Below are 25,071 nucleotides of genomic sequence, written 5' to 3'. Positions count from 1 at the left end.
TTTTAATATGAATAATTGTGGCAAATTACATGGCAATTGCATAATCACCTCGCTCCGAAACACAACGTGAATCGGGTAATTGAATTGCCCGACCAATTATGCGGCCAGGCGATTGTAAAGGGTAAATGCGACTACTCTACGACGTATAGTAGTGTGTAGTGTATTATAGGGTTGCCCCCATTGCGAGGAGGCGTTGCGCTGAACGCTTTAAATTTCCGGCAAGACGTGGCGGTTGTTTATCACATAGAGAAGGGATTGTGTTTTGATTTCCTTCAGTTGCGATAAGAGTTTCATTTATAATATATGTATGTATGTGCGTGAAGGAAAGTTACTTGTAATGCGGAGAAAGGATGGATAACTTGCAATATTATACAAATATAAAGCTTAAATAAATGATAATTCTATGTAAGCACCAGCATACAATATAAATTATCTTAAATTTCTTCTTCATTAATGTATTTTTATAGCAAAACAAATTTGAAGCAAACCAATTTTAGTTAGGCTCCACAAATTTTGTAAAACATTGTTGTTCAAATAATCATGAGAACAATAATAATATTAATTTTAGTTAAGTTTCACTTTATTAAAAGAGTAAGAAAATAATAAAATTATATTATATATACCTTTTTAATATATATTTTAATTACATTTTTTTTAATCCACTACTCAAAATATTCGAATTTTTAAACAAGCCGTGAAATATAAGTACATTTCAAATATTCATATAAACAAAGTTCAAGTTCTCTTAGATTTTATACTTTATATTTTATTCATAGTCTTATAAAATAAAATATCTTTTTAGGTAATCTTCAGTTCAGCAACCAGTGTAAAAATTTAAATTAACATTCGAAATTAGAACTTAAGTAGCTTTAAAATTCTAATCAATTTTGTAATGACTTAACTTGCATAAAAAGAGATGAAGATGAAGTTGGATAGTGATGGCAAGGTTTGAACCCTATTCTAATTTAACATCCACTTAATATTTGACTACTTGAATACTTTTTTAGTTTGTTTCGTTTTCTGCAAGGTTTCTAACAGGTTTAATCGTAAATTTCATGCCATTTACGATCATTTTGCAAGAGCCAACGACTTTATTTCTATTGGATGATTATGAAATGCAGACACTCAAAAAAACAAATGCTTTATGATCAATCATAAAAACATCTTCGATGAGCAACAATATGAGCATAATTTGGCCAATGAGGCATCTCAGGTGCTGGTATTCAAAGCTAATTACCCACACATAGTTAAATATCATGCAGAGAAAGATCATGATTTCAAACAACGAAAAAAAAAGAAACCAAGATAGATAGAAGTTCAACTCTAGGCACGGGCTCAAGCAGCGAACGAGATGGAGTAGAGATTTATGGCGTAAAATTAATAATCATTTCAACTAAATTAATAACACACCAAACACAACCATGACACAGACTTGGAATCGGAATAGGAATTGGAGGCGACTCGTTTCTGTTTCTGGTGATTTACAATGTGAGCATGTTTCGAAATGGCTATGAAAATTTATGAACTTTTGTTTTTCTCGAGATTTGTTTACCATTTCTAATAACCACTCATATAGCTAAGTGAGTGAGTGCATCATGAGGGGGGAAGCGCCGAGGGGCGCTTTGTTTACACTACGGGCAGAGGATCGCAGTACTCTGGGACGGCACAGCAGGTGACTTTCCTAGAGTTAACGCGCGTTCAGCGCGTGCGCCACTCTCGTTATTATCTTCATTTTTAACACCAACCGCTTTAGGTGGAGAGGGTATCGGGGGAGACAGGGGGGAAGCAAACAGATGTGTGTGTGTTTTTTTGGGACTTTCTTCAGCATCTGCTTCGACCACAGAATGTGGTGTTGATCGCTGCTGCGTTTCGTTTTCTCATTCATGTTGTACAAGATTTTTATCGCGTCTTTTCATTAACATATTGCGGGATCGGGGTTTCTTCTTCTACTCTGGCTTCGCTTGTCTCGATTTTTATTTCACATTTGTTGTTTTTTATGTTCCTTTGGCTATTTTGACATCTCCAACTGTTGTCGTTTTACGATTGCTTGGCCAGTTGTTGATCAGTTGCTGTAGGAGTAGAAGTAGGGGCCCCCCCTCAATTGGAAATACGATCTGTTATTATGTAAATTTGATGATTCCCTAATTCCCTAACACATCTTTCGCCCATTGTGACTGGCGCCAAAAATTTGTTAAATGCACATTCCCAAACTTTTCGACACTTGAAAAAAAGCTCTGCTCCGTAATCGATATGCAATTTGTCAATTCACAGTCTCCGATACTTCGGGTGTCTATCTATCGAAAGATCAATAGCTTGACAATCGAACTGGCGCCTGTCTCGATAATCGTAAATTCAATCAGCCTGCTTTTGTCTTCCACCTGAGGTTTGATTGTGAGTTCTTGATTGCATTCGATGCCCACTTGTGTGGTCTATTATGATCGATAATCGAAACCGTTTACCCATTACTCTGGCGTCTGATAATATCAGCAAATAATTACGTTTTATGATTTGAATAATTCAATTGAAATTTTTTAGATATTTATTTTATTTCATTTCCTTTATCGAACATTTATTTTTATAAATTAATGCAGATAAAAAAACTATCGCTAATCATCCCTAAATAAGTAATTTTAAACATTTTTATTTAGTTAAATAAATGTGATTATTTTTTAATGTCTTACTTTTAAATCTACATATTTGGTATTTTATTTTATTAGGCCTTTAAATAGACTTTAAATCTTATTGACAAACCATTAAGAGTTTAATGATGTTTATTAAGTTTTTTAGTATTTTATATTATTTATTTATTATAAGTTTAAAGAATATCTTATAAAGTTTAGTAGATTGTTAGAAATTATTTCGATTTATATAGAAATTCGCAAACATTATAATTCAAGCATTTTAAAGAAATATACTTTCAACTCGGGCTATTTGTTAAGCCTTTAAATCTCACTTGGAGTATCAAAAAATAATGAAATCATATTAATATTTTCGATAATTGCAATGTGGCGAATGAATTCGATACAGAGCAAATCCTTGCGCTCATAATGAGCAAATCCTTGCGGTTCCTTATTAAAATGCGACAACATTAATCCCACTGAAATGCCATTGCAATGACAACAGCAATTATAACGAGCCGTAATGGCAACTGAAATGCAATGCGAGAAACGGTATAAATGTAATACACTGTCGGGCATAATTAAAATTGAAGCGCAGCGTAATTTTCGCAGCATCCTGCCTGCAGGAGTTGCATTGTGGTCATTTAAGCCTAAGTAACGCAACACACTCACCTGCATAAGTACACAGACACACACACACACACACTATGTACGCGTACTTATCTGTCTACTTGTATGTACAAGTGTGTATGTATAAACTCGTCGTTATCAATAGCAATATGGCGGCCATTGCGCATGTCGTTTGCCAGCGTCGCGAATGTTGACCAATCAGCGCTTTGTTATTGCTCGCCTTCGTATGTAAATGCGTTTGTGTGCATGTGTATGAGTGAGAGTGTGTGTGTGTGAGTGAGAGTGTGTGTGTGTGTGTGTGCGAACAGGTAGCTTGCAGTAGGCGTAGCCAACACTGGCAGTAAGAGTAAGTACGTTACAGAATGTAACCTGTTTGCTAGCTGTCTCTGTCGCACACAGTGCGCCTATTTCTTTAGCGGCAATTGCGCAGTGACTGTCAAACTGTAAAGAGCAACAGATGCTGAACTGTTTTGTGCGTGCAGATTTACGTACAGTGGCGGCCAACATAGTGTGTAGTGCAGCAAATTATGCTTAATTGTATTTATGTTATATTAAAGGCAGACAATTTGTTATTAATATTACGATAAATACTAATTATTTATTTATTTAATAGACGAACTATATTTATCACAGTGCAAAATAAATTAAGCAACTTTCAAAGTAGCAGCTCTAATTGAGCAGTTGCAGTGAGAGTTGCGAGAGAGCGCATCACAACAACAGTTTGACATTGACTGTGCCATTCACTGCGTCAACCAAGCAGCCCTCTCGCTCTGACAGCCAGACAACAGCAGCAACCACTAATAGACTCACACACTGCTGCAAGCACACCAATACACGCACATCGCTCGTTCGGTTGGTTGGCCATTGCGTTTGGCCTCAGCGTCGGCCTTTTCTTTGCGTCAATGTTTTGAGCACATTCAGTTTCTCTCTTGCGTTGCTCGCGTGCGGTTCGCTGTTCGCAAGTTTCCCCCTCGAAGAATTCCACGTATCACGCTTTTTAATAATTGTGTGTACGAGTGTGTGTGTGTGTGTGTTTGTGTGCGATCAACGACAACGACGACGACGACTTCGCCGCCGGCAGCGAATTCTCGAATCCAAAGAGCAATAAACAAATGTCCGAATGCATAAATCAAAAGTCAAGCACCGCACAGAGTTGAGTAGTTGTTCTGGCGTATATACATACATAGAAATAGTATCAACTCGAGCATAATAAAAAATAAATAAAAATAAGAAATTAAAATACTCGCATAAATCGAAAACGTGCGCACAGAAAATCAACATAAATATTGGCGACAAGCCACTGAAAAGTCCAATCAATTGTTCAAATTTAGCTCGAGTGAGTGTGTGTGTGTGTATGTGTGTTAAAACCATTTGTTAATGTTGTTGTTTTTAATGTTGGTGTTTATGAAACATGTACGCAATTTATGAAAGTCGCGAAAGCGGAAAATTTTGCTAAAAATTGCAACACGTGTTTATGCTAACAGTGCGTATGAAAATTTCGCCTTGCTATTTTCGTGCACTACGCGTGTGTGAGAGTGTGTGCGTGTGTGTGCCAATGTGCATGTGAGTGTGAGCCAAAAGGCTGACGAAGAGTTTCCCCCCAATTGAATCGCTAAAGTAAATGTACAAATCAAGCAAAAGCAGCACAACAGATAAAAGCATTATAGAAAAAACAACACGGATACTTAAGCTTAAGATAAACAGGTGAGTTATCATCGAGAGCAACAAATGCCGTCGGTTAAAGCAACTACAACTATTAACTTTTATTGTTAGTATCCATTTAAAACTGCACACAAAATGTCTGTTTTAATATTTCATTATCTTTTCATCTTTGTTTGTAATGAATTATTGTTATTGTATTGATATCTGCATTGATATTATTATTATTTTTATTATTATGTTATTGTATATTCTAAATATAAATGGCTGATTGAAGAAATGACTAATGACCCAAGTCTGTTGTATTTATGATTCACATGTTGCAACTGTTTAATAACCGACAATCGCCTCAATAAATTTGACATCACGTTTGCAATTATTTTTGGAAATTTTAGAAAATATTCTATACGCAATACACATGAAATGCTTTTCAATGGGCATCATTTTCAAATACATTTTGCAACGAAATTTCAATGCTCTGGCAAATAAATTCAATGCTGATTTGTTACTCATTACACTATAGTCTAAAATATATTTATATTTTTATACAAATTATTATTTATTTGTTCTAACTAAAGGTTTAAACACAAATGATTAGATCAATGAAATCATAATTGTATTATAAATGCTTCGTATTTTTTCCAAGCTTTTTTTCTATAGTAAAAATAGTTTTAAATAATGCAATATACAGATTTTGTATTATAGAAATTTAAACGTCTTAATTATTATTTCCTACTTTGGTAGGCGTACCTTAGTATTAAAGAATATCCCTTTTAACTTGCTATTAGTAAAATTTGCAATTAAATAAAAAATGAAAATATTTTGTATAGCATATTTGAAAATACATATAATCGATAGTTGAATTTTTTAGTTAAACAATCATAATTTTAAAATGATCGTTTCTTTTCAAATTATAGGAAACATTTCAATTTTGGGTTTGTTAGTGTTAACTAATAATTTTCATATTGCATTCGATAAATTTGAAAATAGAATTTTTACTTCTTTTATTTGAGTTATTTATATAAAGTGGAGGTGACATAAGAACAATTACTAGTAAATTTAAAATGTCATAATAATAAAAATTTTCTGGTAATTTTCCTATATTTAAGATTATTATATTCAATCTATTTAAAATTTAATTTAACATTTAAAAACATTTAACATTTTTAAATAAATATTTGACTCTTTTCAACTTGAATTTATTTGCAAGTTTGTTAATCAAGATTCTATAATATCGTGCATTTAATCTATAAATACAAAAATGTTGTTAAATTAACAAAACTTAATTATGAAATTCGAATTATTTCCCCAACACACTTTACAACCCGAAACATGATCTTGCCACCACTCTACACAAATTAGAAATAAAATGAAAATACCCAATGCAAGTGCAACGTGAAAATTGCTTTACAAATTTATACATTTTTACACAAAATGCCAAACAAATAAATGTGCAAATAGTCGCATTTCACTTGAAGCGATGGGAGGAGAGAGGAAGGGAGGAAGGTAGGGAAAGCTCTCCGTCACTCGCAATTCTGCCTCACAATCAAGTGGATCACATCTGATCGGTTTCTGCTTTCAATTTGCTCTGCTCGACGTGTAGTTTTTGCATTTATTTTCGGTTTAATTAGACGTCGGCAAAATAAACATACAGCCAGGCCCATTTCGAATTTCCCCCAAATCTCCATTCCCCATTCTCCCCCCTAAATTCGCATTTCGATTGCCATTCCCATTCCAGTTGTCATTCATTCATCACATCATAGAGAGAGAGAAGAAGCCTTGTGGAATCCGTGAGATACTTTTTTCTTTTTTTTTTTGCAAAATTGCCTTTGTTTATTTATAAAAATACGTTTTATCATGCAAATTTGTGTGTTTGAAATTTGAAAATTATTAACTGGCCACAGCCGCTCTTATTATAGTTTTTGTTGTTGTTCAGAAGATCTCTTTTTTTTTTTTGTTATTTTGGAAAGTTTCTTGGGTGGGTGTCAAACAGTTGTCGTCTTCGTGTCTTCGTGTCTTCTTGGCTTTTTTTTTGCATGGGAATCGTTTATGAATAATTCGATTTTACGGTTTAACATTTTAGAGGAACGCGTGTTTGTCGTCATCCATTTGTGATTTATCCTACATACAACGTGTCTGGCACGAATGTATCTCAAAGATACTGGTAACTTCAGTTCAGTTCAAAGAGATGGCTGCCAAAAAACAAATGCGTGTTGTGTTGATGCTTTTGATGATGTTACGCACTTGCGTCGAGATTTCGCATTTTAATTTGCGTGCAGCAATCTTTTTCATTCAAAAAGCCAAAACAGATACAAATCGTCAGGCGGTTGTTTGGTCAATTTAGATTGCCGCTGCATTCATTCTCATGCCACAGATACAGATACAGCTACAGCTAAAGATTTCGTTTCGTTGGTTTCGTATCTTGCGGCCCAGCGAGCACAACAGAGCACAGAACATTAGGTTGACAAATTTCATTCATTACATAGTTGTCGTTTAATCTGTTTACAGCTGGCAATTAAATAGCAAGCGAGCAAAAAAAATTAAGATGAAGCTACAGATATAGAAACAACACACAAATATATATGTACATATATCTAGAGTATATATACAGTTGTGTTTTATCGTTTGTTTACTTCGATGGAAATGTGAAATGGCAGCAAAATGTGTGCAACAACAGCTTCGAATTGTTGAATTTGTCGATTACATTGCATATAAACACAGACACAGACACAGACACGCACAAAAACAGTTTTCGTCTCTGGATTCGAATTTGAAGTACCAATCTACTAATCTACAGAGAGGGAGAGAAGCCCTAAACTTTATTTCAACAGTTAAGTTTCACAGCTCAAACGTGTCGCAGTCTCGTCTGCATTCCAAACATCGAAAGATCGATCATAAAATCCTGTTCAGAAGGTAAAAAGGCAACTGACAATTTCTCTACTCATGTTTCAGCTGTCGCACACAAATCACTGCCAACTAAATAGTAAATTTTGTTGAAAAGAAACAAATCTAAATAAAAAAAGAATTTTATGACGCTCAACTTTAATTACAAACTAATTGGGCGATGCGATGCGATTCGTTTTTCGATTCAACTCGTTTCGGATATTCAAAAAAGCAGACAACTCTATAAGCAACAGAATCAAAAGCAAAGCAAAGTAAAGTCAAATCATAGCCATGGCCACTCAAGGTGTCCACTTTCAGTTTGTGGCTCGAAGCACGCTCCCGCATGCAGTTAAACTGACAGGCCACCAAAAACAAGCGAAGACAATAACAATAACACTCAAATTAAAAGCTTATAAAAGTCAAACACTCGCAGATACAATGAACAAACAGAAGAAATCGAAAATCAAAGAGATAAGTAAGATTTAAGCATGTGTAAGTCGAGCCGAAAGACACTCGTAAATTAAATTCATTTCTAGTTTGATTTGAATGCCACAGCAGCAACAACAGCAGCAGCCACAGTAGATAAAGATAAAGTATCTGGGAGTGCAGATCGTATCTGTGAGCTTCTTTATTGCGTGGCTGCCGTAAACAGGTCAAAAGATACATTTCTTCTAGTTCTTGTTTGTCATTAGTGTTAGGATTGATGGTTTGCTGTTTTACTTTCACAAATGATTTACATGCCGATTGAATGCGATTGAAAGCATCGATTGAACATCTTTTCTCTATAGCGTATTTCGTTTCACGTTTGGCAATATGTGCAACAAGCGTTTTTGCAGCTTGTTTACTTGCGTCAAACATGAAACAAGCCAAAAAAATATATCAAACGGAATCGCTTTTGTTGGCGGGATCGGATCGGATCGGATCGCATCGTATGGGATCGTATCGTATCGTCTAGGTTGATGACTCAAGAGCGGAGGCAACTTGCCGTTGGTATTTTTGTTACAGCAGCAGCAACAGCAGCAATAGCAGCAGCAGCCAAAACGAAATCTTTTCTACTTATTTTTCTTTGTATATATAATCTGCCTCGCAGCCACACGGCGTGAGCAACAGAGACAGGGATAGAGAGAGGGAGCTACTAGAGGGGGCAGCGACATGCAAGAAGCTGAAAATTGAAAACAGATCCAAGAATATCTCGAATAGCTGCGGCGCAGTTGCCTCGATTTTGAAAACATATACGCGAGGTGCGAGTTGCGAGTGCCCCGAGTAGACATAGACTCAGATATATGTTATACTTATACTGATATATATATATTCAAATATATGTGCAGTATTCTGTGGAGGTAAGGGGAGAACTTAGATCTCGAATTTGTATCTTGCAGATACTTTGCGTTGGCCCCCCCGCAATCCAATCTATTGGTAAAGGCGTATCGAATGCATCTCTTCTCTGACCTTTCGCAGATATTCTATCTTCGGGATACACTTGTAAGCAGAGCCCACGTCACGTCACGTCGCCGACAACGTCGTCTGGTAATTTTAGAAACATTCTCTAGAGAGAAACACACATTGAACAAACCATTCGCCCCATTTAATAATATTGTGTAAAAGTTTATTTTTGTTGAGACTCTTCGGCTCGCCATCATCATCATCCTCTGCATCATCATCATTATGATCAACTGGGGTCTAGAGATCCATACTTTAATAATCGGAAAACACACCTGGACTTGTGTTCTACTATATTAACCAATCATCGAATTGACTAATCGACTTTGACAACATGGGGTCCATATTTCATAATTTTCCGTAGTGCTTTCTGTTTTGTTATCGTTTGCATTTGTTTTGCTTAACATAAAATGTAAACGTGGAAATTCCAAAAAATCGAAAAAAAAAATCGAAAATTCGAAATTATTCAGTTTTCCATTTAATGGCAATTTCAACAGTTTTATGTGTCTCAATTATCGTTCGCTTAATGCTAAACAAAACATTCACAATGATGGCAATAAAAATATGAAATATCGCTGCCAATTAGCAAGGTAATTGCTTGGTCCTGAAAACACGGATTGCCAAATAGCTGGAGCTCGATGCTCCAAGAAAATGAGGTGTCATCATTAAGTTCATATTTCTTAAATGAGCACACTACATTAAGGAAAACCTTGCTGAGAAGACTATTTTTGGAAATGTATAATGCACTATACACTATATGAAAATGTTTTTTTGAGTACTTTTTTAATTGTTGCACTCCATTGTTAAAGATTTTTTTTGGGACAGTCGCTTAATTTATTTATGATCTTAATTTGTCTCGAATTATAATTGAGCTGCAATGTTTAAAGGAGATCGAAATAAACTCCAATTTGCATATTACTCCAAAAACTTCGATAAATTTAAGATTTTTAACCTTATAACTTTCAATTCTTTTTAAAGAGATAGTAATTTAATTGATTGTAACATTTTAACATGTTTATTATATTTTTAAGGATCTAAAATATTTCAATGATTGACTCTTTTTAATTTCTATTCCGAATCCTGCATTAAAGGGTTAAATTATATAGATATATAGCTCAATTTGTAATTTCAAGTATATAAAATAAAATTATTAGAGTTCAAATCAAAATTAGTTTAATATTTAAATTTTTTCCATAAACTTTAAATTATTGAAAAGCTTTTTTTTATTTATATGAATTTAAAATGTTTTAAAATGATTTTTTTTAAGATTTTGTGTGAATTTAAATATTATATTTTCATCAAGAATAGAAAATTAAATAGAAAAGGGTTAATTCTAAAATAATTCAAATGCTTGTTATGTTTACAATGCATTCAATAAATTAATAGTTATATGAAATATATTATCTAGAGTATAACAAAAAATGAATAAAGTTGAATCAATAATAGTTCACATTCCAAAATAAATAAAATATTTAAATATTTATTTAAAAACTTTTTTATGAATTTGAGAAATACTTGATGGATATTAATATCTTTTAAAGCCCCAATTGAAATTTGAACAACATAATAATATTTATATCACTTAAAGCCAAAATTTAAATTTTAAGGTCATAATAATATTTATATTAATTTGTATGTCTAAAGAGATCGAATATGCTTTTATTTATCTGTTACAATCAATAAGATTTTCTTCACTTTTTATTGCAGCGCTCAAATACCAAAGACAACTCAACTTCCACTAGATTATCGATGCATTAAACGCGCAGCTGGCAAGGATTCACACATCCGCAGCTGGCTAAACTCGGTCGATCATCCCACTCACAGCACAGATAGAAGAGATAGAGAAGGGTAGAGAGCAAGTGGAGTGATCCCCTCGTGCTTTTAAGCCTACAAAAAGGAAAAAACACAACACAAACAAAACTATGCTTCAACATCCCGCCACAGATTTCTACGATTTGGCCGCTGCCAATGCGGCTGCAGTGCTCACCGCCCGCCACACGCCCCCTTATAGCCCCACGGGGCTGGGCGGATCGGTGGTGGCGCTGCACAATAACAACAACAACAATAGCACAAGCAATAACAATAATAATCTCGATATGCTGACGCACAACGGCGGCACAGTGGGCGTGGGCGTGGTCGGAGGCGTCTCAGCCACTGGACTGCATCTGAATAGCAGCAGCAATGGAGGCGGAGGAGGTGGTGCAGGCGGAGGAGGAGGCGGCGGTGGAGGCGCCAATGCAGCTGGACGCGAAACTCTGCCCAGCTTCGGCTTCACCCAAGAGCAGGTGGCCTGTGTGTGTGAGGTAAGCGATTGAATTAGATTCGATATCATTGGAGATCGATTACCACAATCGTTCGTCTTTGGATCGTCTTTGGCAGGTTCTGCAGCAGGCGGGCAACATCGAAAGACTGGGTCGCTTCCTTTGGTCGCTGCCACAATGTGATAAACTGCAACTGAACGAGTCTGTGCTGAAGGCCAAGGCGGTCGTCGCATTCCATCGTGGTCAGTACAAGGAGCTGTACCGGCTGCTCGAACATCATCACTTCTCGGCCCAAAATCACGCCAAGCTGCAAGCTCTGTGGTTGAAAGGTGAGACACCACCTCCCCTTCTCCTCTCTTTTTTTCCCTCTCTTGCTCCCTGTCTCTTGTCAGGACTAACCCGAAATTCTTTCACTGTAGCGCATTACGTGGAAGCCGAAAAACTGCGCGGAAGACCTTTGGGTGCCGTGGGCAAATATCGTGTTCGCCGTAAATTTCCATTGCCCCGCACAATTTGGGATGGCGAGGAGACGAGCTACTGTTTTAAGGTGAGTACGCTGCCATCCCAGACACCTTTCCCTCTTTTTATTCGCCGCTGTGGCAACAAAAAAGGGCGCAACATGAAATCGTAGAAATGTCCGCTCATCATCACATACACACACATAACACATGAAAACCGGGAGCGGTCACAGCTTTTGTAACTGCCGAGCAACGCCTTCTGTTTCCTGCATGCACATCCTTCTGAGCCTTCTGAGGTTAGCTGACGTTGCCTGACCAACGCTGTTTGCACTTGAGCTTGAGCTGTGCAGGCTTTCAATTGATTAAAAACATTTCCAGCAGGTGTATCCCATAAATGTAGATTGAAAACGGCTATGAAACTCTCAAATTAAAATAGCAGCGCAATTATTTAACATATTTGTATGTACATATATATGTATATCAATTTGTAGGATTGCAAAGAAAAGTTTCGCGTCAGGAAAATTGTTGCAAAAAAAATATTGTAATATTTTTTTAAATAAATTATTAGGTGCTTTAATTTTCATAATTTGATAAAAACATTATTTTATTAATTTTCTTTTCTTTATTAAAAACACATTTGACAATGGAAAATCACTATTGAAAAAAATACTTTAGTTAAATTCAAGTTAAAGTACTCAAAGCTTTAAAGTAATTATAAAATCGTATAGCTTACTTTTTAATGTCTGCAAATTCTTAATGACAAATAATAATTTATAAAATCTGATTACTTTATAATTGCCATTTTTTTAAATTTAAGTTCAAAAGTGTAATATTAGGTAACACTGCCACTAAAATAATCGAAGCTTATTTATCGATTACGTAGTGCACTTTGCTCACAAGTCTAGTTCCCTTTAAAGTTCGCTAGTTCTTTGGCATCCTTAACTAGTTCGCTCAATTGAGTTTACCGTTTCATTTTGGAGCCAAATTGAGTTATTTTCACCAGTAGACAAGATAAGCTCTCATATTGCCAATAAATTATTTTTAATTTCACCCAGTGAATTATTTGGATAATAAAATCAAAATAAAACAACAGTTTATTAGCAAATAAAATTAAGACACGGTCAATATCCACTCTACATTCTCTCGCCTCGTATTAATTTGCCCTGCACATGATTTGAATTGTTGTTGATGTTCTTATTGTTACAGGAGAAATCGCGTTCCGTATTGAGAGACTGGTATGCGCACAATCCATATCCATCGCCCCGCGAGAAACGAGACCTGGCCGAGGCCACAGGGCTGACCACGACACAGGTAAATTCGATCAGATGAATGTCGAGACATTTGACAGATTTCATTTGTAGTTTGCTCTCTGCACAAGTTAATTGCATGTCATTAATTATAGAAAATAGCATTTTCTATGATGATGTATTCATCTATTTTTAGTCATTCACTTGCACACACATACTTGCATTACATGTATTTAACTCTCCAACTCATATTCGCTCTCCCTCTCTCTCTCTTTCTGTCTTTGCGTTTACAGGTCTCCAATTGGTTCAAGAATCGACGACAAAGAGATCGCGCCGCCGAGCATAAAGAGTAAGTGTATTCTCAAAATTCAAAATGTATAACATTTCTATACATATAGTCGCAACTACTATATATTATGGTGCATTTATTATAAATGTTTTTGGGCGAGCGTCAACGCGTGCGAAATGAATTAACATTTCAATTGCAAATTACAAAAGCCGACGACGTTTACTTGGCGTTTTTTTTTTCTCATATGGATACTCGAAAACAAGGCCAAATTGTGGCTTTTCATTGTGGTGAGGGGGCGAGATCCATCTAATTAGTGTCAAGGACACGGCCATGTTTCACGTGAAAGAACACAGCACAAAAAACAACAACAAAAACAACAACTGCCACATGTGAATAATGTGAATACTATATGCGAATATATACCACATATTATATTTATTTATTTGTACAATGTAAAATATGGAAATGTCGCTGACAAATTTCATGAACATCGTGTTCCATATAGCGAGCGTTTTGTTGTTATTGTTGTGCTGTTTTCATAGGCATAAGCATGTGTGTGGCAGACATGGCCAGCTAACTAAAGCTAAAATGCCACAGGGTCCTGTTGCCAGGACCACGACGAAGGAGAAGAAACATCTGCATTTCCGCTTAAGCAAATAGGACAACATTTGTGAAACTCTTCTCTGGGTTTGTTCGCTCAGATGCCGAGCTGCTGATAGGCAACATTTCAAATATTAAACATCCTTTCAGGCATCCTTTTGTTTGTCATACTCCCGCTCTCTCTCTCTCTCTCACTCTCTTTCTGGCTCGATCTTTGTCTTTAGTCGCCGCCTGTTAGAAGTCATGTGAAGCGCAAACATCGAGCAAAAAGTGAAATGTAAATTGGTATTGAGAAATGGGAAATGGGAATGGAAATGGAAATGGATTTTGAAGTGGCCGAAACTGCTTTTGAACTATATTTGGCGAAGATCGTATCTTTGCATTGAGCCATTAGGCTAAGCGGTATATCAGTTACTTGCAACTGAACAATACAACTTCAATTCGCAATTCACAATTCGCATTTCGTCTAGTGCCAGCCACGAAATAAAAAAAAACAGCAGCAACAACAATAATAACAACGAAAAATTGTCGTAATAAAAATAAAAATTGGCCGCCGTAGCAACCGCAATACACACACACACATACACACACCTAGTCACAGATACAGATATGCAGCTGACAAAAGTATCTCACAGATACAACACACATTCATGATATAGGCAGAGCTCGTATCTACGATAGTTTGCACTACGTAGCGTCCTCACTGCTTTCCACTATTATTATTATTGTTATTGTTGTTGCTGCTGCTGCTGCTGCCACTGCCGCTGATGTTGTTGTAATTGTTGTTGTTGTTGTTGTTGGTAACCCGATATATGTTTATGGCTGTTGCCGCGTCGGGCAGATTCAACGGCAGCGGCAAAAGCAACAGCAACAACAACTCGGCGCTGCTACTTTAACTTTTCATTTTGTTTTTCGTACTTTTTTCTGTGTGTATATAACTCTCCATATGTTGCTTTATTGTTGGCTTCAAATGCATGCACACATATCCAGATATATATCAGACATCTCTCAGTTAAAACCACCCACAAACTCAGCTACAACCCAAAAGCCAGTGCAAATTAAATAAACTTTTCCCACATTGTTCTTATCAAGCATATCAAATGCATTCCACACTTCAACAGTATTTAATTTAGAAACTGATTGAAGTGATTAGTTCCAAACTTAATTCATTTTTAAACACATATTTTGTAAATAGTATTTGTTTGGATATAAATTGATAAAAGTTGTTGATACAAACTGAAAAAGTTGATGGTTGAACAAAGTACATTTTTACGTACTACAAAAAAAAAACAACAATTTTCTTACTGTCACATTGATTAAAATAATATTTCACTCGATTATATCCAAAATACATAGAAATAAGGAATTTTCTTCAGCTAAAGATATCTCGGTATCTCATTCTCAGTTCTCCCTTTACTCAGTTCGTTAGCAAGCAATATGCCATTCGAAAATAGTCGACGGTGGAGGATATTGCCGTTATTATAACACGACATCGATCTAGGTACATATTTAAAAAGAGCAGATACGACTTGTTTGTTATCTCAAAGTTCCACAAATCCGATGCTGCACCGATTAAATCCCATTTCTGGGGGAAAACAGCATCCCAATGCCTTTCACCCACATACTGGAAAATGGCATAGTAGAATCCCAGCACCGTCAACGGATAGAGAATCGGTAGCAATAGGAAGAAGAGCAGACCACACGTATAAAGACCTTTGAGGATCGTTGGAAAGGGCAGTTGCTGCAACCAAATATCAAACAGGTGCTCCACCAGAGGTTGCATATAATAGACAAAGCGACCCGTCCATGATATTTCCGTCCACTTCGAACAATAAAATAATATAGAGTCTGAGGGATATGTGGATAATGTGGGGCTTACGATTTTGCGCTTATGAAGTGGCTTCTTCCAGGTCTTTCGCATCTTAATTGTCACTTTATGAATTTGATTCGCTTAAACGTTTCTTAAACGCAAATTTAATTATTCAATTACGACAATGGTAAACTATCTACATCTCGTAATGTTTACAATGGGACTTTAAGAAGAATGTAATTTTGAATTAAATTTTGTGTACTGTCAAATTAAACATTTCTATAGAAAGTTCACTTGGATTCAGAAATTTCAGAATTTCTATAGTAAATAAGTATTAAGAAGTTGGATTCTTGATAACTAATAATATACCAAATGTGGCTACATTTCAGAAATATAGCTCGACCTGAAATCATATATTTTCTTAAGAAAATCTATTCCAAATTATCAAACAAATTTAATGAAGTTATTATCAAAGAATAATTAATAATTCTTATAAAGTTATAAATTTATACATTATTTCAGAATTTTTTTTTTTAAAATATGTATATAGAAAATGCTTTTTTATTTTACAGCTTAGTAGAATAGTATACAATATGGAAATTCCTTTTTATATTTTTGTAAAATTGGAATGGAAAAAATAATATATTAGTTTTTTCATAAATGAATGAATTGCTTAGTCGATTTCGAATTTCCTGCAATATCTTTTATTTCCTCTTGGAATCCTATTCATGTGATCTAACATTTGTTAAGATGAGAGATAGCATGAAAATGTTTAGATTGACTGGCATCATAATGAAATCTATTGACAGTTGAGAAGAACAACAATTCCTGGATTCCAGAACAGCCAGACCACCTTCATCATCATCATGATGATCATAGTCTGACCATGCCCCGATCTCTACCGAACTGAGCAACTACAATGAAATGCAGCCAAATAATAAAAAAAAGAAGCAATCCAACATAAAGCAGTTTATAGTATGAGCGCCGAGTTCCACACAGTTTCAGCGCCAATCTTCTTCTCCCCTCTCAAACTCAGTCGCAGTCACAGTCCGTTGTCTCGATGCTCATTTCTCCAAGTGTGTGTGTGAGTGTATGTTGTTGTATGTATGTGTGTGTTTGTGTCGATCTCGGGCAGCTCAGGGCTCATCGTTTTGCGTTTGCGTTTGCGTTCGAGTTCGTCGAATGCCACGGTTGGCTGGAGGGTAGCTGGAAAGAGTATCAGGTTACCACAAAATGTGCGTGTGTTCTTTATTCGTTCGCCTCAGCGCCGTCGTCGTCGTCGTCGTTGCCGACGCTGACGTTGACGTCGATGTCGACGTCGCAGCGCGTTATTCATTTTTATTCGTTTTATTGTACATTCTGTTTTTATTATTATGTATTTTGCGCTTTTGCCCGTCTCTCTGTCACGCTCTCCCTCTGCTTGCTATATACACACACACACACCCATACAATCACCTCTCTCTTGCTCTTCCTGTACTGTCTGTGTGTGTGTATGTGGGTCTCTGTTTTGCCCGTTTTGCTGGAGTTCCGTGACGCATTGATGGCGTTGATAATGATGTCGTTGTCGATGATGGACCGGTATGCCACTAAAAGTGAGACACATCGAATGAGAATGAGTGCGAGTGAGAGATCTCAAGCCAAAAGGCGCTCCACATTCAACATGGAATGGAGCAGCACGTAGGGTGGCTGAGCATGTGATGTACTCATCGGGTGGCCCTCGTGTCAAGTGATTTGCGTACTTCTCTCCGCCTATAATTAGAGTGCTGTTTATATCGGGGGACATCACCTTATCGATATGGTTATGGCTGTAATTGACCTCCCCGGCCATAGCTTAACTTTAACTCTTTTTCCCTCCTCTCCACTGAGCTGACACATTTCTCAATGGCAATGTTGAAATTTCTAGGGTTTCACTTGGAGCAAGTTGAAGTTTGCCCAGTCGCACAATCGACTGGCCTAAACCGCTTAAGTTCTTAAATACAACAAAAAGTGTTAGGGCTTATTAACAAAAAAAAAAACAACAAAAACAAAAAATAAAATGGAGAGATACAAGTTCAGCGGTCAAGTGGAATATTCGCTGAATGAGAGTGTTAAATATAGACATGAAATTCAAAGAGGTTTCTTTTTATCTAAGACGAAAATATTTCATTTTACTCATTATTTTTTTTATTACATCTACGAATTATGACGAAGTTATATTCATCTTATGTTATTTATTGCCTTTTTTCTTATTTTCGCTATTTAGGATGAATCTCTATTAGGTATTAAGTTATTTTTAAATTCTTGATATTTTCTATTACTAATTTGTCTCTCTGCAAATAAAGTAATTGTGTCCAGAATTACAGATCTATTAGAAAGTTATATCTATTAAACATGTTTCAAAATTAGAGATCTATTAGAAAGTTATATCTAATAAACATGTGCCAGAATTAGAGATCTATTAGAAAGTTATATCTATTAAACATGTTTTTAAGTTCCCCTTTTTAAATTACAATCTTTTGAATTACAGAACTGATATTCAATAAACTTTTCTCTATTAATTCTATTCAGTATATAACATCTCTTATAATATAAACAAGTTTCCTAACTTCCTCATCTAGTCAAGTCATTATTACAATCGCCAGTAGTACTATAAAAAATGTCTTTAAACTCTTTCAACTTCCTGATCCGCCACAAATTGCCACAATCTAATCTCCACACACAAGTTAAAGTTTGCAATCATCAGCTGTTTATGGCTTAACAAGCACCGGCCACGTTTTTAGAGGAACAAGAGTCAAAACAAATCCAAAAACAGCCGGTAGCGTTAGGAGGGGGAAACTCTTGTTGGGAGGGGGGAACCGACAACGACACATCATATGGTAGATCGTTGCAGGATTTCCAAGAAATTCCATTGCTAATAAAAATTATAAGCCAATAAATCGTACAAAACAAATAAACAGTCGCAGAGGCGAGTTGGGAAAAATGAAACGCTGTTTCAAAAAAAAAAAAGAAAAAGAGAAAAAGAATAAAAAAAAACGTATTTGAACTGAGCCCCAACTCGGATCGATCGAAGTCCAAGTTAAGCAGCCAGGGGAATCAACGAACAGGTTGAGTTATCGCATTGCGCGATCGCTACACAAATCTCGAGACGTGTGCACAGCAGGACACCCAGCTAAACGGTGCCCCAGCCTCACAGAGAAAGAGAGAGAGAGGGAGAGAGATAGAAGTCTCAGTGAGAGAAGAATCTGAAAAGGTGTTGATCATAAATTATCATTTAATTTACGCATGTGTGTGGTGTTGTTTAGTGTTGTTGTTGTCGTTGTTGTTTGTTTTAGTCGTGTTGCGGGCTCAACTTGAAGTCGAGCTCTGACTTCGCTTTTTTTTTTTTTTGAATAGTGGAGAGAAGAAGTCAAGAGTCTAGACTAGTTGTGGGTATTGTCCCTATGCATTGTGCCATTGTCTACAACTATGTTTCGCTTTCGGTTTCAGTTTCCACGCGTCCCCGCTTCGATTTCCTTGTAGATCTTAACGCGATTAACCAAAAAGTCATCGTTATAAAATATTTTATGTTATCGCTGGTTGGCGTGTGGCGCATTTTATGCTGGCTGCGCTTTGTTTTGACAGTTTTTCATAATTTTGTTGCCTTTTAATTGCATGCCACAGCAGATGCTGTCGCTCTTGATAAGCGATTCTTTTATTATACCCGCTATATGGTATTATAAAATAGTATTACAATCTTTGAGAGACTAGAATGTGTATTTCCATCTAAGCACATGGCTTCGTTGATCGCAGTTTGAAGTTGACCAAGCCCAGCTTAATGCGATCATGCATTATTGCCAAGCTAATGAATCTGCTTAATCAACGGCATGAAAAAAAAAGTGGCTCAAAACTGGAAAAATCAATTGAGCAAACAAGTAAAAATTAATTCCTCATCACTGAACAGCTCCCAAAAGTCCAAGAACCTTCAGCTAAGACCACACGCATGTCTCCCCCAAAAAAGAGAAACACAAAAAGAAGTCTTGGTCAAAGCCAGACACGGTCAAGTTGAGCTTGTTGTGTGTTATATAAACTCTATGTGACATTCAGCATATGGAGGGATTGTCCTTGGCGCAGCTTACTTTGTAAGACTTTTATAATGCAATCAGTCGTGTATATAGGAAGATATAAGGACATGCCATTAAAGTAGGCTAGCCTCTCTATCTGTGTCTCTCTCTCTCTCTGTTTGTCCCCTGCTTTCTGGCCGTGTTAATAAGTGTTGCAGTAAGCCAAAGACAACAGCAGCAGCAGCAGCAGAGACAACAGCAACGAGCAAAGCCAACAACTATGAAATTCTGGTAATTTGATATCATTGTTTATATGCTGTTGCCCTTTGTTTGCTCCCCACTTTTGCTCGCTCCGCTGACTGAGGATGGCTGCCTCAATGGCTGACTAGGGCCAGGGCCACAACCAGGGATGGGCATGACCAGGGGCCATGGCTACTCTCGAACATTTCAGCCATTGCTCGATTTGAGGTTAACATTATGTTTGCTCAGCCTGTTTGCATATAGATCTATGTTTGCATTTTGTGGCTGAGTTTGTCTCTTTTGCCTTTTGTGCTATTATCGATTTTGTTTGAGCATAAACAATGTCAGTTCGCTTCCATTTAAAGTTCTCCCCTACTGGCACTTTAAGTTTAGTTTAGTTCAAATTCTATAACGAAAATCAATCAAGGGTAGAATTGCGTATACTTGATTTTAATTTTCTGCTTCACTTTTCTCTTTACTAAATGCATAGTTATTTAACTTATTTTAGAATTTTCATATATAGCAATTGTTAGGCTAATTAAACTACGGAATTTTCTGTATTTATATTATACTAACAAGGCTTGGCAAAAACATTTGTTATTCCTGCTTTCTATGTGAATGTTGTCTTGAGAGGAATAATGTTATGGGGAAAACTAAGAAGCATCGATTTCTTTACAAAATGTTTAGCTGAATATCTTAGAAAAAATAAAAGAAATATTTACATATTAGACTTTAGTTTTCTTTCAGTTTATGTGATGTATAATTCCTGTGAATTATAAACTCAGTTAAGAGAAAATTTCATTCAAGAGCAAATTTACTACTGATTAAAAAACTTCTGTTAATTTAAGAAAAAAATCAATCACCTTATATTAGTGACTATAAAAATCCGAAGTAAAATCCATTTCCAATTTAATGAACCGCATTGTGTCACTTTTAACCAGGAAATAGAATATGATGCAATAATGATAATTTCAGTTTATTTGTGGGAATAGAATATGATGCAATAATGATAATTTGAGTTGACTCTAAAGTGATTTGCACCCACACAGATTATCAAAGATTTCAATTTCAATAACAAGGCCACCCCCAGAGTGGTAGCAACCAGATCCATAGCAAAGAAAATCAAGGAAAAAAAGATTGGACAGCATGGCAATTATGAAGCGCTGCAAGTGGCAAGTGGAGAGTTGCATCTACAATTACACGAGTGCTGCCAATATGTAAACAGCTGGCTGCCCATTCGAGATGCCGCCAAGTCTGCAACTGCAACAACAAGATGCGACTGAGATTGCGAATGCGGCTGCGGCTGCGCTGTATGTGGCCGCAACTGGGCAACTGGGAAGAGGCTCGACTTGGCTTGGATTGAATTGCGTGCAAGTCAGCAAATAACTTGCCGCGAATTGGAAAGCAGAAGCAGCATCAGCAGCAGGCGGAGGAGAAGCCGCAGTCGCAGCCACAGCAGTCGAAGGTGGCTGATCTGGCAGATCGCTGGCAATGATCTCTGGGCTACAAATTTGTCGAGTGTGCGCTTAAATGTTTTGCATGGCCCTGGGACCCTTGTTGTTGCCTCCATCGCCGCCTTGTCGATGTCGTTGTCATCAATTTTTTGTTCTCTTTCGTTTTTTTTTTATATGAAACTGGTTCTGGGTGCGATTTGCCTGCAATTGGGATTCGCGACAAGATTAAGATTAACACACACAGACAGAGAAACACATTCGCATTGGAGCCCAAGATAATGTCAGTTGCTCGAATTTCAAATGCGCCTCGAGTGGATGTTTGTTGTTATCGCTATTGCCAGCGAATTAGCCATTAAAATGTCAGGACAGTTTAGCACTAACAAATTGAACAACACATCAACAAGAGCAATAACAACGACTATATGTCTGTATGTTTGTGTCTGCGTGTTTGTGACTCTTCGTGTTTCAATTCCCAACGGTGCGTGTGGAATTGGGACGAGGCAGTCGAGACACTCGTCGACTCGCTTCCACCCCAGCAAACGGTGGCGATAAAAACGACACTTGAAAGTCATTTACAGAATCAGCCGCAAATAATAAAAGTCAAGCTGCTTAACTTTTGATCAAAGGTGCGAGTGAGAACGAAATACACACACATCCACACACACTACCTCTTCGCAAAAGCGCGCTGAGAGAGAAAGGAACAGTCGCATGCACAATGCGCAGCTCAAATAACTGAAATCAGATGCGACGGCGCGCTCTGGGGGAATGCACTGAGCTGCTGCTGCCCTCCCCCTTCTCTCTTTCTCGCTCCCTCGTTTGTTTGTTTATTTGTATGTGTTTGTTGGATATTTTTGTGGGTGTGCGTGAACCCAGCAAACACCTTTCGTACGTGCTGTGCTGCTCTAGCGCACAACAACTGACGGGCCGAATGTGAAACTGAAACCATTTATAGAAATGCTAGAGTTGGGAGTCAAAATATTCAAGCAGACAGTTTCCTTCCGGTTTTATTTTCAATTGCCCGCCCCGTCATTTGTCATTTGTTTATAAATATATTGCAGTATGTGTATATACATATGTATATATAAAACTGTTGTTACTCTTGCTGACAGCAGTAAATTAGTTGCAGCAATTGACACATTTTAATTTAAACGACGCTGACGGCTTTAACATCTGTGTCTCCCTCTATCTCTTACCGAGAGGGTGGAGAGTGTGAGCGTGGAGAGAATTGCAATGACTCTCAACAAGAGCAACAGCATTATGTCATTAATATGTGTTCAAATGAAATTTGAGACAAGAAGAAAATTATGAAAAGTAAGAGTGAATGAATAATGGACAGAGAGCAAAACAATTATTATTTCAGACACTTTAAAATTACCACAATATTGAAAATTAATTTGTATGTTTTTTTTTTGTCTAATTTTAGCGGCTCTACGGACAAGCAACATTTGGACTCGTCCAGCGATTCGGAAATGGAGGGCAACATGCTCTCCAGTCAAAGCGCACAACAGCAACAACAACAGCAGCAACATGCTGCCGCCCCGCATCACTCGCATCACTCACAGCAACAGCAACAATCGCCAGGCAGCAATAATAACAACAACAACAACAACAGCAGCAGCAATGGCAACAGCAATAGTTTGCATCAGCAACATCAACAGCATCAGCAACTGCAACACGTTGCTGCCGATCAAAGCCTGCAACATCATCAGCAGCAGCATCAACAGCATGCGGCGGCCGCAGCGGCAGCAGCAGCTGCCAGCAAGAGCAGCGCTGCGGCGGCGGCAGCAGCGGTTGCTGCCTCCCAAATGCCGCCGCTTTCGGCTGCAGTTGCGTACTCGCATCTGCACAGTGTGATGGGTGCCATGCCCATGTATGATATGGGCGAGTATCAGCACTTATGATTCTAGTTGGAGGCTGCTGCTGCCGCCAGCAGCCACAACAACAGTAACAACACCAACAGCAGCAACTGCAATAACGACAGCAGCAACCTTTTGCCATGCGAATGGCAGGCAACGTTGCGTCAACGCCAGCAGCGCTGCCAGCAGCAACAGCAGCAGCAGCATCCGGAAAGCTTTTACTTCTGAATCGATCAATAACAGCAAGAACAACAACAGTAATAACCACAGAAACAGCAACAGCAATACATTTTATTCAATCAACTTTGCGCATAACTTGGCATTTTTCTATATATTTGCATAATGTATAGAGAGATAGCGCGAGGTAGACAGACAAAGATAGACAGACATAGAGGATTGCAGCACAAGCTTTCTTTTTTGGCAATTCTCCTTTATTATAAACGAAAAGCATAAAACAAACTTCATTGATCTGTGTAAATAGCTAGGCTTTAGTTTTTAGAGCGATTGAGTCGGGAATGGAGAATTACTATATGTTAGTTAGTTACATCCTCCTATTCGGGTGGATTATACTTACTAGAGAAATGTGAAAGTTGTTCCCTGCTCGAGCGCGAATGCAAATCAAATCGAAATGTGCAAAAATTATAAATATATATAAATTCTATTAAATTATTTTCAATTTAAATATAATTATTATTTTTAAATACAAATACATATATTAGATGAACTGATCTTTAAATCAAGTTTATTAATTGTAAACACCCGATGTCTATATATATATATATCATTATCTCATGATAATGCTGCACACCCATTATCCAAAACCAAATCTGACCGCAACAACAAGCAGGCGGCACTAATCCGCGGCGACAGGTAAACCCGCTAATGCTAATAGCTGTAGATAATGGGCTAAAGTCTACACAATGTCGTCGTCTGCAAGGCGCGCGTGCGTCTCTCACACACACACACACACACACATATATACGCACACGACCCACACACGCGCCTCTCGCTCTCATCCTCGTTGGTTCACATCGCAGTCGCGACGCATGTAATGAGCATGTTAATGGCACCAACGTCTGCCTTAGTTGAGGGCCCACAACCAACATCGAACAACACCACCATCAACATCGTCAGAGCACTTGGCAACGGTCTCGACTCGAGGGCGGCGCTTGGCAACCGACTTGACTACGCAAAAATGCGCAACTTTCAGGTAGTCTCTGCACCCCAGCTTTGTTTTGCCTTTTCTAGGGGGTGGCTGCTGTCTGACTGGCTAGCGGACTTTTATGTTCTCGTTGATTTGTTGATTGATACTGTATATGTTGCAGACTCCGACGACGTCGTCTTCCCCAGCCACCAGACGTTGCCAGGGCGGCAGCACACACGTGTCCGACTGCGAGTACGTCTCTGATTGAGGAGGCTGTGTATCCGGTTACAAAATATTTTGACTTCTTTTATCTTGAGGGGCATACTCACTCCTTCTCTTTGTCATTTAATTAACGGCCTTAAATTGTTAGCTTTTTCCAGAAAAATAGGTGAGACTGTGAAATAATTGATGAAAATGGGTAAACTTAAGAAAATCGTATTTACTTATTTATGCAATTTATTTT

The 25,071-nt window shown here is 37.3% G+C and overlaps 2 protein-coding genes and 1 long non-coding RNA gene across 3 annotated transcripts; 1 reads left to right on the top strand and 2 right to left on the bottom strand.

Annotated features, from left to right (window-relative positions):
• The first annotated feature begins 4,175 nt into the window (after positions 1-4,175).
• On the top strand, positions 4,176-24,113 carry LOC133845816 (protein sine oculis). Its single transcript, XM_062280391.1, has 7 exons — positions 4,176-4,952; positions 10,938-11,533; positions 11,610-11,820; positions 11,911-12,038; positions 13,156-13,260; positions 13,490-13,545; positions 23,032-24,113. The coding sequence occupies exons 2-7, from the start codon at positions 11,153-11,155 to the stop codon at positions 23,507-23,509; spliced, it is 1,359 nt and encodes a 452-aa protein (XP_062136375.1). The 5' UTR covers positions 4,176-4,952; positions 10,938-11,152; the 3' UTR covers positions 23,510-24,113.
• On the bottom strand, positions 15,164-16,192 carry LOC133845821 (uncharacterized). Its single transcript, XM_062280397.1, has 2 exons — positions 15,965-16,192; positions 15,164-15,907 (listed from the first exon to the last, which is right to left on the bottom strand). Exons 1-2 carry the CDS (start codon positions 16,004-16,006, stop codon positions 15,503-15,505), a joined length of 447 nt encoding a protein of 148 aa, XP_062136381.1. The 5' UTR covers positions 16,007-16,192; the 3' UTR covers positions 15,164-15,502.
• Positions 23,614-25,047, bottom strand: LOC133845822 (uncharacterized). Its single transcript, XR_009894822.1, has 2 exons — positions 24,938-25,047; positions 23,614-24,881 (listed from the first exon to the last, which is right to left on the bottom strand). It is a non-coding gene; the product is annotated as an uncharacterized LOC133845822 (long non-coding RNA).
• Positions 25,048-25,071: the final 24 nt, after the last annotated feature.

The sequence above is a fragment of the Drosophila sulfurigaster genome, chromosome 3 (genome assembly GCF_023558435.1).
Source record: "Drosophila sulfurigaster albostrigata strain 15112-1811.04 chromosome 3, ASM2355843v2, whole genome shotgun sequence".
Taxonomy (NCBI): domain Eukaryota; kingdom Metazoa; phylum Arthropoda; class Insecta; order Diptera; family Drosophilidae; genus Drosophila; species Drosophila sulfurigaster.
This window is presented reverse-complemented; position numbering and strand designations above follow the sequence as displayed.